General features: G+C 41.2%; 1 protein-coding gene across 2 annotated transcripts; it reads left to right on the plus strand.

Moving 5' to 3' along the window:
- Positions 1-680: 680 nt before the first annotated feature.
- On the plus strand, positions 681-12,538 carry hyal6 (hyaluronoglucosaminidase 6). Of its 2 annotated transcripts, none has more exons than XM_069528908.1 (4): positions 681-818; positions 6,894-7,863; positions 8,127-8,216; positions 9,472-12,537. In XM_069528908.1, exons 2-4 carry the CDS (start codon positions 6,910-6,912, stop codon positions 9,949-9,951), a joined length of 1,524 nt encoding a protein of 507 aa, XP_069385009.1. In that variant the 5' UTR covers positions 681-818; positions 6,894-6,909; the 3' UTR covers positions 9,952-12,537. The 2 variants fall into 2 exon arrangements, with proteins under 2 accessions (XP_069385009.1, XP_069385010.1); XM_069528909.1 differs by having other exon boundaries at positions 690-818; positions 6,885-7,863; positions 9,472-12,538.
- The last annotated feature ends 454 nt before the right edge of the window (positions 12,539-12,992 follow it).

Consider the following 12,992-nt stretch of genomic DNA (forward strand, 5'->3'; position numbering starts at 1 on the left):
TGTTGTCACTCTCCCTAATGGACTTGACACGACATCTGCAGAAGAAAGGGATTATTCAAATGAAAACAAAGTCACAACACATCCTGAATGAGAGCTTTTGTATCATTAGTGGACAATGTTGATGACAATGTTTAGATTGGAAGTACAGTGTAATTTGAGTTGAAAATTAGAGTTGAATGAAATTACCAAAACCACCACATCAAACCAGGTTTTTGGTTAATTTATCTATTTTCTTTTTCTTTAAAGCACAATAATCAATGGGGATGGTGTAGGCTCAAACTGCCCCAACTGGTGCAGGCTCTTGCCACAAGAAAAAGACGGAGAAAGTCCACAGAACCTCCTGAGGCCCTCACATGGACATTTGTGTTCACACATACACCTCCTCCAGAGAAACTACAGAGAATCTCTGGAGTTCAGTGCGTGTGTAAGGTGTGTGTAATAAATACAATTAAATGTATTAAAAGCCAGACTGAAAATAACAAGGCTTGAGTTCTACACACAACATTCAGATTGAAGTCTCACACCCTGCTTGCTATAAACTTTATATAGTGAAAGCCAACATTCAGGGATAATACATGTCTGTGTACTGTCTTGTTTGTTTCACTAAATCAGAGTGCTGTTGGACACAGTTGAGGAGGGGCCAAGCCAACAATAGCAGGGCATCTCTGCCCCAATAAAACCCAGGGGACCTGAGAGAGGGGGGAACAGACAATTGAACAGTTTTTCAGACAGACAATCTCTGTGCCTAAAACCCTAGAGGTGTGGAAATCATCTAAAAGGAGGCTCTGATCCACAGCATGGTCAGCAGAGACAGGAAGGTATGTCAAATTCATCATGAAACTGTTTTTTATTGCAAATATTGAAAACGTAAAATCTTTCACTTGAGGATTGCCACGATGTTCTGGTCTGATGTTCTGATATTTGAGTGAAATTATTTCATGCTTGGGTTAGTGATCTATTGTAAAACTGAATACAAGCCTGACTGGTGGACTGGTCCTGCCCTCACAGTGAAATGCAGTTTTTTGCGTCCTACCAATCATTTGGTCAGTGGAGTTTAATTGCAGCAGTAATGTTTGGTACACTGTGTTCCAGGAAGAAAAAAAACAGAACAGGCAGGCCATTGCACAGATGGACTTAATGACTGAACCGTGAAGGCAGAAATGTAAAACGCAGCTTCCCGTTGTTGCAGCAGTGAAGTGTCTGAGCGCTGGTGTTAATAAAAGCCAATACAAATCACATCTGGAAAGTGCAGCAAGGAGACCGCAGCCTGAAAAACACATGTGAACGTAATCAAGAGTCCACTGAAAGCTGGAAATGAACCAGAAATAATCAGTGTGTGTGAGAGCCACGGTGCTGTAAAAAGGCCTCTGTAGGATTCAAATGAACCAGGTTGTTTGAGGTGTCAACGAACCAAGAGCACTTTATTTGAAGCAGACTGAGGCCTAAACTGATCCGCAAATGCAAAGTTCACATGTGTGAGTGTCACAAACTAAACATCCTACTGCCTCCCCAATAAAACGATGGACAGACTATTCAATATCTACATACTAATTCCACAAATGTCTGTCTGTATGTGGAATGCATATCTCAAGAACCGCTCTTCTACTCAGCGTCACACTTGGCATGTCAAGTCTAAATAGCCGTAGAGAGGGCAGTGCCGAGTTCAGTGGCAACCAGTGCATTGTTGTCAGTGGGGGCGGGGCAGTGTGCCTTCAGTCTGTGGCCACAGTTGAACATGTCTTCTTCCACATCCTCAGATAAACTATAGCAGCTAAGGTACTGGCAGCCATGACACATATCATCAGTCCTGATAGATCCTTTTAATAATCAGATTTTTTTATTTCACCATATACTTTGCATCGCGCTGTCCTGATGATTTGGCTATACTTAGTCCTATGAGTAGAGTTTGATCTGGGGTGGTGCGAGAGGAAAAGGTCATGGGGTCGTCACTCTCTAAAGGATAGTTCCCCCGCTGAAGCATGGAAGTCAAAACTAAAGACAATTATATTTATGTCTATACATGTGAGCAGCCATTTTAAACACAAACATGTTTTTGTAAGTTATAGTCACGTATCTCATGCATGTGTGCAGTTTTTGTTGAGTGATTTATCGTGTTATTATGTTTCAAGTTCAAGTTGCTTCTTGTACACTGTAACTTCCCCCTCCTCTACATTATCTTCACAGTATTGTGGATAGTTTGACATCTCTAATCACTAAGATGTGTTGTATCTCTTTGCACTGTTTTTAACTTGGAGCTGTTTATCACTGCGGGCAAGTTGGATGGTTAACCACACCTGTCATCAGCGGCCCTTCAGCCTATCGCTGCGTTTATGCTGTAAATGGGTGTGGTGGCCGTTTTTAAGCATTTTGAGCTGATGAAGACCTGACATGGATCATTTGCGGTTTGGAGTCAGTGTGTAGACTCTACTTTATTCATTGATGCGGCATTTTAAGAAGCCTCTGACATAAGTGATCCTGTGCAATTACACCCCTTCAATTATATTGTATTTGTGTCTGAATTCTGAGTTTTTGCATCCATAGTAGTTATACTTGAAATAAATAGTCAAACACATGCCCAGTGAATGTATTAAGTTTGTCCAAGCAACAAAATATCTGTGTGCAAGCGCACAGTTTGAGCACAAACAGAGCAAGTATAAGCACAAATAGGGGCTATTTGCGAGCAAGTGCAGGGTTTTGAGTGAGAGTTTGACAATGTCTGAATGTGAAAACACTTAAATAAAGGAAAAGAAAAAATGGTTTCCATATAATAACAGGAGAGAAATTTGTTTTATGAGGCTTAGAGTGTGAGCGCTAAAGTGTCGGAAAACTGTCTGGTTATGCTGGTCTTGTCTTTGATCGGGATTCCTGCTACTGTTTTGGTCTGTTCCCATCCATCACAGTTTGCATCAGGCCTCACTATCATCCAGTCAAATGGGACGAGCTCTGGCTGTCCTCAGCTCTCTAACAGATGATCGGGTTTCTTTTTGAAGGGTCCGTTATGGATCAGACCCATGAAGACATCTAGTCTGGAGAATACTGTGTTAAATCAGCTCACTTATTAAGCAACTCCACACATGTTGGGAGTAAAATCAGCAGTCTGACTCAGAGTTTCTGTGGTTTTAAAGGCCCCCCCCATTACACACACACACACACGCTCACACACACACCATCATGTGTGGTGTCTCTGGCTGCTGGACATTAACGCTTGGATCATTAACTGTTAATTCAAGGCCAGCTTCATATTTTCCAGGCTACACTGTACAAGCTGCTCATGAATCAAAAGTATCATCCAGACTCAGTCGGAGACCCCAGAATCATCTCCACATCTGCACACACCACGGCCAAACCACCTCAGATACAAATTCAGCAAACACAGGCATCAGTTTGATCACAGTTTATGATCCAGCCATCCCACCATTACATTTGGCAAACACATCAGCTTGTCCTGATCCTAAAAGCCTTGTCTTTTCTCCAGTTGAGAAACAGTCAAACAATGTAGTGTGAAACAAATATTATCTTTTCTCATCATAATTACGACACTCGGAATAAATAGCTCTATAATGCAATTAAAGCAGCTGGTGATGACCTTTCATCTGGGACTTGTTGGACTATCCTCAGTTCTTATCAAACTGTTCTAGGTATGTGGCCAAAAAAGTGCATATTTAAAGCTAAGGTTTGTAAGCCTGGAGAAACTGGCAAGAGCAGGCTACTCTATACAATCGATGCATCTCAATCCCTCCTATTGGCCCTCTCATCAAAAAGATACAGCACATATGAACATGCAGTGCCTGACCACTGCTAGAAGACGACTTCTCCTTGATTCGCTCGATAACTTCTGTCGTCTCTGCTTTAGTGGGGTATGTCCATCCAGACTAACTGTACTTTGCACAATCTAGTTCTTAACATATTCCACAATCCCTCTCCTGGTGCTTATAGTATTTTCTATGTTGAATATTTGTTTTTATTTTTATATTTTTCATATTTATACTTGCACAAATACATCGTAGCAAATCCATTGCATGTGTAAACCTGTTTGGCAATAAAACTAGATTCTGATGAAGACTCCAGATGTGCAGTGAGAGCACGGGGAGGGTGCTGGCAGGCAGATCAGTTAGTGACAGTAAGGTAAGTCAGCAAATCATTTCATTTGGTCAGAAGGATGGAAGGTATTTCAACAAATGAGATTCAAAGTGTTTCAGAAACAAATGACCAACTTACCCTACCTTTAAGACTCATACTGACGTGGCAGATCGAGACTTGGCAAGTATACTAGCTTGGTGAGCTTTTGTTTCTTCTTCAGCAGCCCTGTGCAGATGACATTTTTTTGAGAACAATAATATGATACAAGGAAGTAAACAGCCCAGTCAGAAGGCTGCTTTGACTGGCTGGCTAGTTTGCTTAGTAGTTCACATGAATAATGTATTTCTATCACTGACCTCTGTCTTATGCAATGGGAAATTAAATGGATTGGTGCAAGACAGTTAATATCCAACAGCTTCCTCCTCATGGTCTCTATGTCTGAAACCAAATTTCATGGCATTCCTTAGAGCTAACCCACTATGGTGGCAAACCATCAGGAGGGTTAGCTCAGGCTGACAGCTCACCCCCCTCTGTCCACATCTGGATCAAATTAGTTGAGTTGCTTTTCACCGGTTTGTTGTCTCTGTGTGAGACAAAACATCAAACGGTGTCTCCTGTGTCAGTCTGGACTCAGACTTTGTGTTTTGGGGGGTCCAGCGGCTCTGGGCCTCTCAATGGTTTGGAGGACAGTCTGACTGGCTTAACCGCACTTTGTTTGTTTTGGATCAGCATAACCAGAAAAACCATCACTCAGGGCGGATTATGAAACTGGTGCGAGACCCACAGCTTCAAGAAAAGATGAATTCCAACCCTCCTACAATGCTTTCTGGGAAAATGTTGACAATTTATTTGTGACTATATAAACTTTCAACTCTTCAACTTTTCACTGTCATCTCCTTCAACTCTCCACTCACTGATCCACATCCAGGATTACTGCGATCGTAAAGTTCTTGTGCCATTAAAGTCATCAGAAAATTTCAGCTCTGGGCCCGCACCTCCTCAGATGAATGAAGAGTTGAAATGATTGGAGGGGCTTCAGCCCACTGGTGGTTTCCTGCAACCCTGCTCTGGTTACAATTCTATTTAGAATGATGAGAGATTTTCCGTTGCGTCCTCAGCGGCAACCTCAGTGGTCGTGTTTCCCAAGAGCTGGGTCACAATGTCTTTTTCCCCCCGACTTTGGAAAACCTTAAATATGGATTACTTGCATATGAGGGGGCGCCAACAGCAATTAGATGGGGACAGTGTGTGTATGTGTGTTAGGGGGCTCTTACATAAAGAACTGAGGGAACAGTTTCAGATGAATGAAACAAAAGACAGCTAAACATGTGTTTGACAATGACTGTATGTGCAACTGAGGAGACAGTATACACAGAATTAGCTTTGAGCTTTATAGACGTGGTTCTCCAATAAAAAGACACATTTTGTTGAGGCATTGTTCTGCCATAATGTGAAACTATTACAAATGTATGGATCCTGTGGTCAAAACCACAACTTGAGTTTTTAACACCACTATAAGACAAACAATTCATTTTGAGGTTACATCATAAAGAAGTGCTGACAACCATCAATATCTTGATAATCAGACAGAGTGTGCAATTCATTTGAATGCATTATGTTGCTCCACCCATCATTGTTTTCATGGCTAAATGAATGTTGCTGAGTATCTTGCTAGTTGTGTAAACTGATGTTCACTTTCTGAATTTCTGCACTGCCACCAGACCAGTGGCAGATCTAGGCTTTTTCTAAATCAAGGGCTGTAAAACGGCCCCACTTTACACAGATGGGCCAATTACATGTCCAACTTCCATTGCATGCAAAATTGCTGACTTACTACATTTAAGTCATTCCTTGATACTGTTAGCTATATAGTTTTGAGCAAAGCCATCACTGGATATATTTAGAAAATTGTTCCTTATTAAAGCACAATGTTTACTTAAAAAATAATTAGAAAATAAAAATAATTCTTTACAAATTTTCTTATTAATTATCAGTATTGTTAGCCAGTGACTAGTTTATATTTTTTATTCTATTTATAAATATATAGAATAAAAAGTCACAGAGGTAATGACGTCTGATCTACTGAGCAAGCCACATGGCTTTCACAGCACTGCCATACAAGCCAGTAGCCAGTCAGATTTACCTTTAGCCTCTCTCAATGTTACTCCGATTAATAGGCTGAAACACTTGATGACACCAATGTAAAATTTAACTTATTATTTTTATTACAACAACCACTCTTGAGCTCAAATGTGATGGTTATATTCAAAAATTATAATTTATTCTTCTTCTAGTCATGGATTTAGTTATTTTTCTTGTGAAGCACTTTGTAACATTGTTTAGATAAGTGCTATTCAAATACAGTTATTTTTATTATTATTATTATATAAAAAAAAAAAAATACTGACAGAACAGGGCACTGTAGGGACCAATCAGATTCCAGCTGACCAGACTCACTGGCCCCAGCTGAAAGTCCTGCAGAGGCTCCCACAGTCTGACTGTGGTAAAAGCTTTGGCCATAATGAATGTTAAAGGGTGAAAAGTAAAGAAAAAGAGGGAACTTATCCTGATTGCTCTTCCTGTCCACAATGTCTGTGCTGATCTGGGATTTGAACCAGCATCTTTTCCATTCCAGTCCATCAGAGAACAGAGGAGCTTTGTGTTTTGCTCTATTGTGTAATTTGGAGCATTCACTTCAGTGACTTCATCTCATGTGTCCTGCCACAGGCCTGCTTTATTGTCCATGTTCACTGAAGCTCATAATGTCTTCATTTCCTCTCTAAATGTGTAATTTCTCCCCTCAGCCTGTTTAGGACCACTAATTGCTCCATGAAGAATCGGGGGCTATGGCACAGATGGGGTTCCCATCTCCTTGCGATGACCTTATGGGTTGGCATTGGAGTAAAGCTCCAAGTTGGGGGTGACCAGATGAAGCCAGCCCGTGTACCTCTGATCCCTCACCGTCCTTTTGTTGTCGTGTGGAATGCACCTACAGAGTCCTGCCGCCTTCGATTCAAAGTAGACCTGGACCTCAGTGTTTTTGATATCGTAGCAAACCTCAACGAAACCCTCAGTGGACCAAATGTCACCATATTCTACCACAGCCACCTGGGATACTACCCATACTACTCCAACTCTGGGGTCCCCATTAATGGTGGCTTGCCGCAGAACCAGAGCATCTCCAAACACCTGAGTAAGGCACGGACTGACATTGACAAGCTTATCCCGCACAAGGATTTTCGAGGCTTGGGTGTCATTGACTGGGAGAACTGGAGGCCACAGTGGGTCAGAAACTGGGGCTCCAAGGACATATACCGCAATAAGTCCAAGGAACAGATCCGGAAGCTTCACCCAAACTGGCCAGAGAGCAAGGTAGAGAAGGAAGCAAAGGAAAGTTTCGAGAGAGCTGGGCAGGACTTCATGAACCTGACCATAGCTCTGGCTGAGGGCCGCCGGCCAAATGGGCTGTGGGGGTTTTACCTGTTCCCAGACTGCTACAACTATGGGTACAAGCAGCATCCACAACAGTACACTGGCGAATGTCCCAACGTCGAGCACGTTCGCAATGACCATCTGATGTGGCTGTGGAAGGAGAGCTCAGCCCTCTACCCATCCATCTATCTTGACTATGAGCTCAAGTCCTCCCCCAACACTGTCAAGTTTGTCCACTATCGAGTAAAGGAAGCCATGAGGATTGCGTCCATTGCCCGTACAGACTTCACATTGCCCGTGTTTGTCTACTCCAGACCTTTCTATGCCTACACCTTTGTGGTTCTATCTGAAGTAAGTTTTTTAGTTTTTAGACAGATGCTGAAAGCATCGGCTCACCAGATATCTTGAATAAGAAGAAAACCACTGAACAAAATAAAATGCAGATAAAAAATAACCTCAAACCTGATCCATCAGTCTTGATGGCTGCTATAGTTTTTCCAGATAAAGAAAATAGTGTGTTTGTAGCCTACAAAAGTGATTGTAGAATAAATCAAGGAGAGTGGTTGAATTTTAATTTCTCCACAGTGTCTAAAAATGCCTGTCTGTCTGTTTAGAGTGACCTGCTTCATACCATTGGGGAGAGCGCTGCTCTGGGAGCATCGGGTGTCGTCCTCTGGGGATCATCTGAATACTCTAGATCACAGGTGATGGGAACTAATATTTCAAAATGATGAGTAAGCATTGACTTTATTGGTGCAAACTTAGTTTTTATCCACCAACATGGACTATAAAGGTGTTTAAATATATGCCAATATTAAACTCAATTACCACTCCCCAAAAAACTGAGCATTCATCATACTGTAACATTACCACTACATTACAGCAAACATTACATAGAACACTCCACAAGTATTCAAGTATTAGGGAACCACAGAAGGTAATGATGTGGTCTATTTCAGTCACAGTGCATAAAATAAGACTTCATGACGTCTTACAGTGATTATTAAAAATATCATTAATTTCTCCTCCATAACCCTATGTTTGAAAAAGCTTTTTTTTCTGACTGAATACAGAAGACAAGAGATATATGTTATTAATTGCTTAGTATTTCTGTTGGTGAAATACAGAATAAAGATATTTACAGCAAACTCTGCTTTAAATCCTAAAGAAAAACTTAAATCAACAGAAAGACATTTTCAAACATAACAGGACACAACTGAAATTGTGAAAATAGGCTTGTGCTCACTTGTCATCAGATCCATGAATTTCAGCAACAATTCTTAACTCTTAATTGAACACAAATGTAATTGATGCTCATTACTTCGATTTTGCTGTAGCAAGAGAGATTTGTCTTTACAATAATAAAGACACAACAGCAAAATGTAAGGAAAATCAAATGGTAAATGGTTTGTATTTATATAGGGCTTTTCCAGCGTTTCAAATTAACCATTATCAAAGAATATGTCAGCTATCTGTCAGCCCATCAGCTCTGAATTGTGTTTGAACCAAAAGAAAGCAAGGAAAAGGAGGGAACCAGTTATACAGCTGATGATGGTATGGAAAGTATCCCAACAGACATGCAAAATAAAGATGTTTTCATCTACATGTATTTCTTTTTTTATTTAGGTAAAACCCATAACATTTTGGTGTGGATCCAGATCATGGGTTTGATCCAAGAATTTTGTTTTCACTTTACATAACATTGAGGTGAATCATGGATCTTGATGAAAGAAATCTGTTTAGGGGACTGATATTGATGAATGTATGTAATGCAGATCCAAATGAAAATTCAGATCTAGTTCATTTGATGTGGTTTCATTAGTTGACTGTTGGGCCTTGGCAGAGCGCTCTCTGAATGCCATTCTAGTTTGTAGATATAGGTGAAATAAAAAAACATAGGTATTTATAATATATATCTTTACAGACTTATGATTGTGTTTTTCCTCCTGCCTCCTGCAGAGGAACTGTCTGACAGTGAAGAAGTATATCGACGGCCCACTGGGACATTATGTTATTAATGTCACATCTGCTGCTAAGCTGTGCAGCAAAGCATTGTGCAAGAAGAATGGCAGGTGCGTCCGCAAGAGCCTCGACTCAAATGCTTACTTACACCTGAACCCACGCTTCTTCCACATCCACCGCAACCTGGCGCCTAAGGGCCCCCATTTCCACGTCAGCGGTCACCTCAACAACTATGACATCCTGGACATGAAGAACAAGTTCACCTGCCAGTGCTACCAGGGCTGGACCGGGGTTCACTGCGAGATGCCCCAGGCCCCGCCTCCTCCTCCCCTGCCTCAGCCTGCCATCCCTCTGCCTCACCCCCACGGGAACAGCCTGCTGGGGGATATCTTGCTCCTCCTATCCCTCCATTTCTCTTGTCTGTGCATCATTATTTTCCTGGGTCTCTGTCTGATAATTAAGTGTCTCATTCTGTAGCTAAGCAGACTTAAGCCGTTGTGTGTTAGCTCCCAGTGAGATCAGCTGCAGTTTCTCAAATGTCCAATAGATGTGGTTTCAAGAAAACTCTCTCTCTCACTAATGATTTAACTTCATCTGATGTGTACCAGTGGTGAAAATTATTGTCTGAAGGAAAATAACACCAAAAAGCATATTTTATACATCTAAAAACCCAGCAGACTTAACACTTTGCCCTGAAAAGTTTGTAACTTGCCCATTTGCAAAGGATAATGTTAAAGATTTTACAAAAAAAACATCCATAAAAATTACCGAAACCACTGCCACCACAATAACCTCTAAATTCTTTATCCAGACACAGGATGTGGTGAACGCAGGCTCATAACAAGGTAGCCCCAAGATCTCTCTCTTCATCCATGTCCTTCAGCTTGATCAGGGCCCCAACCCACATCAAATGACTTCTTTAGAACCAGTTCCTCTACTGCCGGCTCCTTCCAAGCTCTTCACTCTGTCCTTCAGGCTGAGCAGAAACATCCCAGGTCTCTGTTTGCTGAGTGTGTGACAAACAGCCTGGGCACTATACTGCCTTTGTTGAAAACAAACGGAAGTGAATTATCATTCAGATGTTTTTGATTTCACAAGTTTCTATAGATGTTTCAATTAGTTTCATTTAGCTGTGAAACTGAGTCATATGTTGATCCATTACACCTGTGGTGAATCCAAACAAACCACAGTTACCATCTATTACAGCAAGCTCCAAATATTGCAGAACCTACAGGGGGTGAATATCTTCAGATGTAAATGTTAGCTAGTTTCAAATTAGCTACTGCATTATCAATGGAACACTGGATTTACAACTGTACATGAACCTTCTGCTTTAGGTCTACTGCAAAAGAAGATGTTCTTTTGAATGTGTCATTGTCTGTTGCTGTTGAATTCTTTACATGAAATTGTAGACATTGAGGGAAACCTATCATTTCCTACTGTCAGCCACTGACAAAGCTGTGTCCCAATTCGGAGGCGGTCTACACATTTACGTGACCCACGAAGGTTGTTGCCATTTTGGACTGTGTTGACCACAAAGGCCGAAGTAAGACATTGCAGAGGAACTTTGTGATCTGCATCACCAGCTTGTCCTGCCCTTACCGCTGTCACCTAACAATAGTGCTGCAGTTTGAAACATGTTTAACATTAGCTGTTCGGTTGAGTTGAAGTCTGATAATTAAGCATTGGACGTCTTGTCATTTGCTCCCCCCATTATATCTTTGATAAACCACTGAAGCTCAATGAATCCTGGAGTAGCCTGAGAAGGATCCAACCGTTGGAGCCTTCATTGCTTGTTGATACATTTACTGGCCAAAATATCAACACTGACCATGACATCATGACTGATTGTTTCCTTAAATTGGTGAAATATTCCTTTACTGCAGCTGCAGAAGATTCATTCAGCGTCTCATGACCACTCTCTCTCTCATGCCGACACTCACACAAGATATCGGACACATCTGTAAACTTCAACTTTTTAAAATTTGGTCGCAACACAAATTATATACATTTTAATTTACATGTAGAGCGGGGAAGTAAGTTTCGATCGCGAGTACAGGAGAAACGTTCAGAATGCATTTATTACTAAGTGTGAACAGATGTACTTAGCACTCACCACATGGGACCGGATCTCTCAGGACGGATGCTAATACAGGTGAGTACAGGGCCTTTCAAATGGGACAGCCTAGTGGCACTGCTTTGATGCAGTTTTTCAAATGCAGCCACCAAGGAAGGAGGCACCTTAATTTGGACACAGCTCACTAATTTTGAAAGAGCAGCTCGAGTCCTCCATTTGTAGCTCTTGTGTTTTCTGATGCTGGAAAGGCTAGACGAAAAAACATCACCACCTTTCAAACTCTATAAATACTGATTATCAGTCTCACTACAGGCCCATGTGCAGGTCACTCTGACTACAGTGAGAACTTGTGCTAAACTATGATTTGACAGATGCTGTTGAGGGGAGGGTTTTGGGGCTGTAGACTTTCTTAGTCTTCTTGTATTTGTAATGGAAATGTATTTACATTTCCATCCAGCATGTGCTTCCACTGTCTAAACATGTTTTGCATTATTACTTCTTGTCCTCACAAACTTATGTAAAGCGTACTTGGGTCCCGTAAAAGGCGCTACATAAATTCCAGCCATCATTATTATTATCATTATTAACATGTGTTGCAGAAGATGATGCTGAGGTCAACTGAATCAATAGTGACCTTTTTGCAGTACACTGGTTGAATTCTGTTCATGACTGACAAACATCCTTACCACAGATAGCATTATTTCCTCTCCAAATGAGGCAATCACAGAACAATACATTCACACACACCCTGCATTTTAACAGTCAGGGCGTAACCCACACAGAGGCAACTATATATGAGCACAGACACCTCACTTTTTCATCCCACTCGCAGCATCCACCTTGCCTGTGTGATCTTTTCTGCAGAAAGCTTCAATAAAACTCACTCTGAGACCAAAGAAACATTCTTTGACTCGTTAATTGACATAATCTACTGCATATGTCTTTTTCACTGGCATTTATACATGATTTATTAAGTGTAACTTGTTTTTATGTGTTTGTGTTTACAGCCTAAATGAAAGAGATAAATAGAAGAAATCACTCCATAAAGTTTAGTGTAGCAATGACATTTCTAGTGATTTATAGAAACACATGAGAGAAAAACTGTTCTGTATTTTCTTCAGTAGGAGGACGAACAAGACATAAAAGTATAAAAACATAAAAAAACAATCAGTAAATCAACAAAGCCCTTCAGAGGACATTTCATTTGGTCGACAGTCTCAATTGTTAATTTGAGATAATGACTGTAATGAGGCTGACATCACAGCCAGCACTCGATCAGTCTGCTGAGTGCAGATGTAGTTCGGTGGTGACATGTCAAGTGAGTCACAGCGGGCCGTGGCAGGACGGGTCACGTGACCACACAACACAACAATAGCTCCTGTGTTTGTCCCATGGGAAAGGGAAGGACGGCCCTATGTCAAATGCCTTTTCTGTTGATTAG

The sequence above is a fragment of the Paralichthys olivaceus genome, chromosome 7, assembly GCF_024713975.1.
Source record: "Paralichthys olivaceus isolate ysfri-2021 chromosome 7, ASM2471397v2, whole genome shotgun sequence".
Taxonomy (NCBI): Eukaryota; Metazoa; Chordata; class Actinopteri; order Pleuronectiformes; family Paralichthyidae; genus Paralichthys; species Paralichthys olivaceus.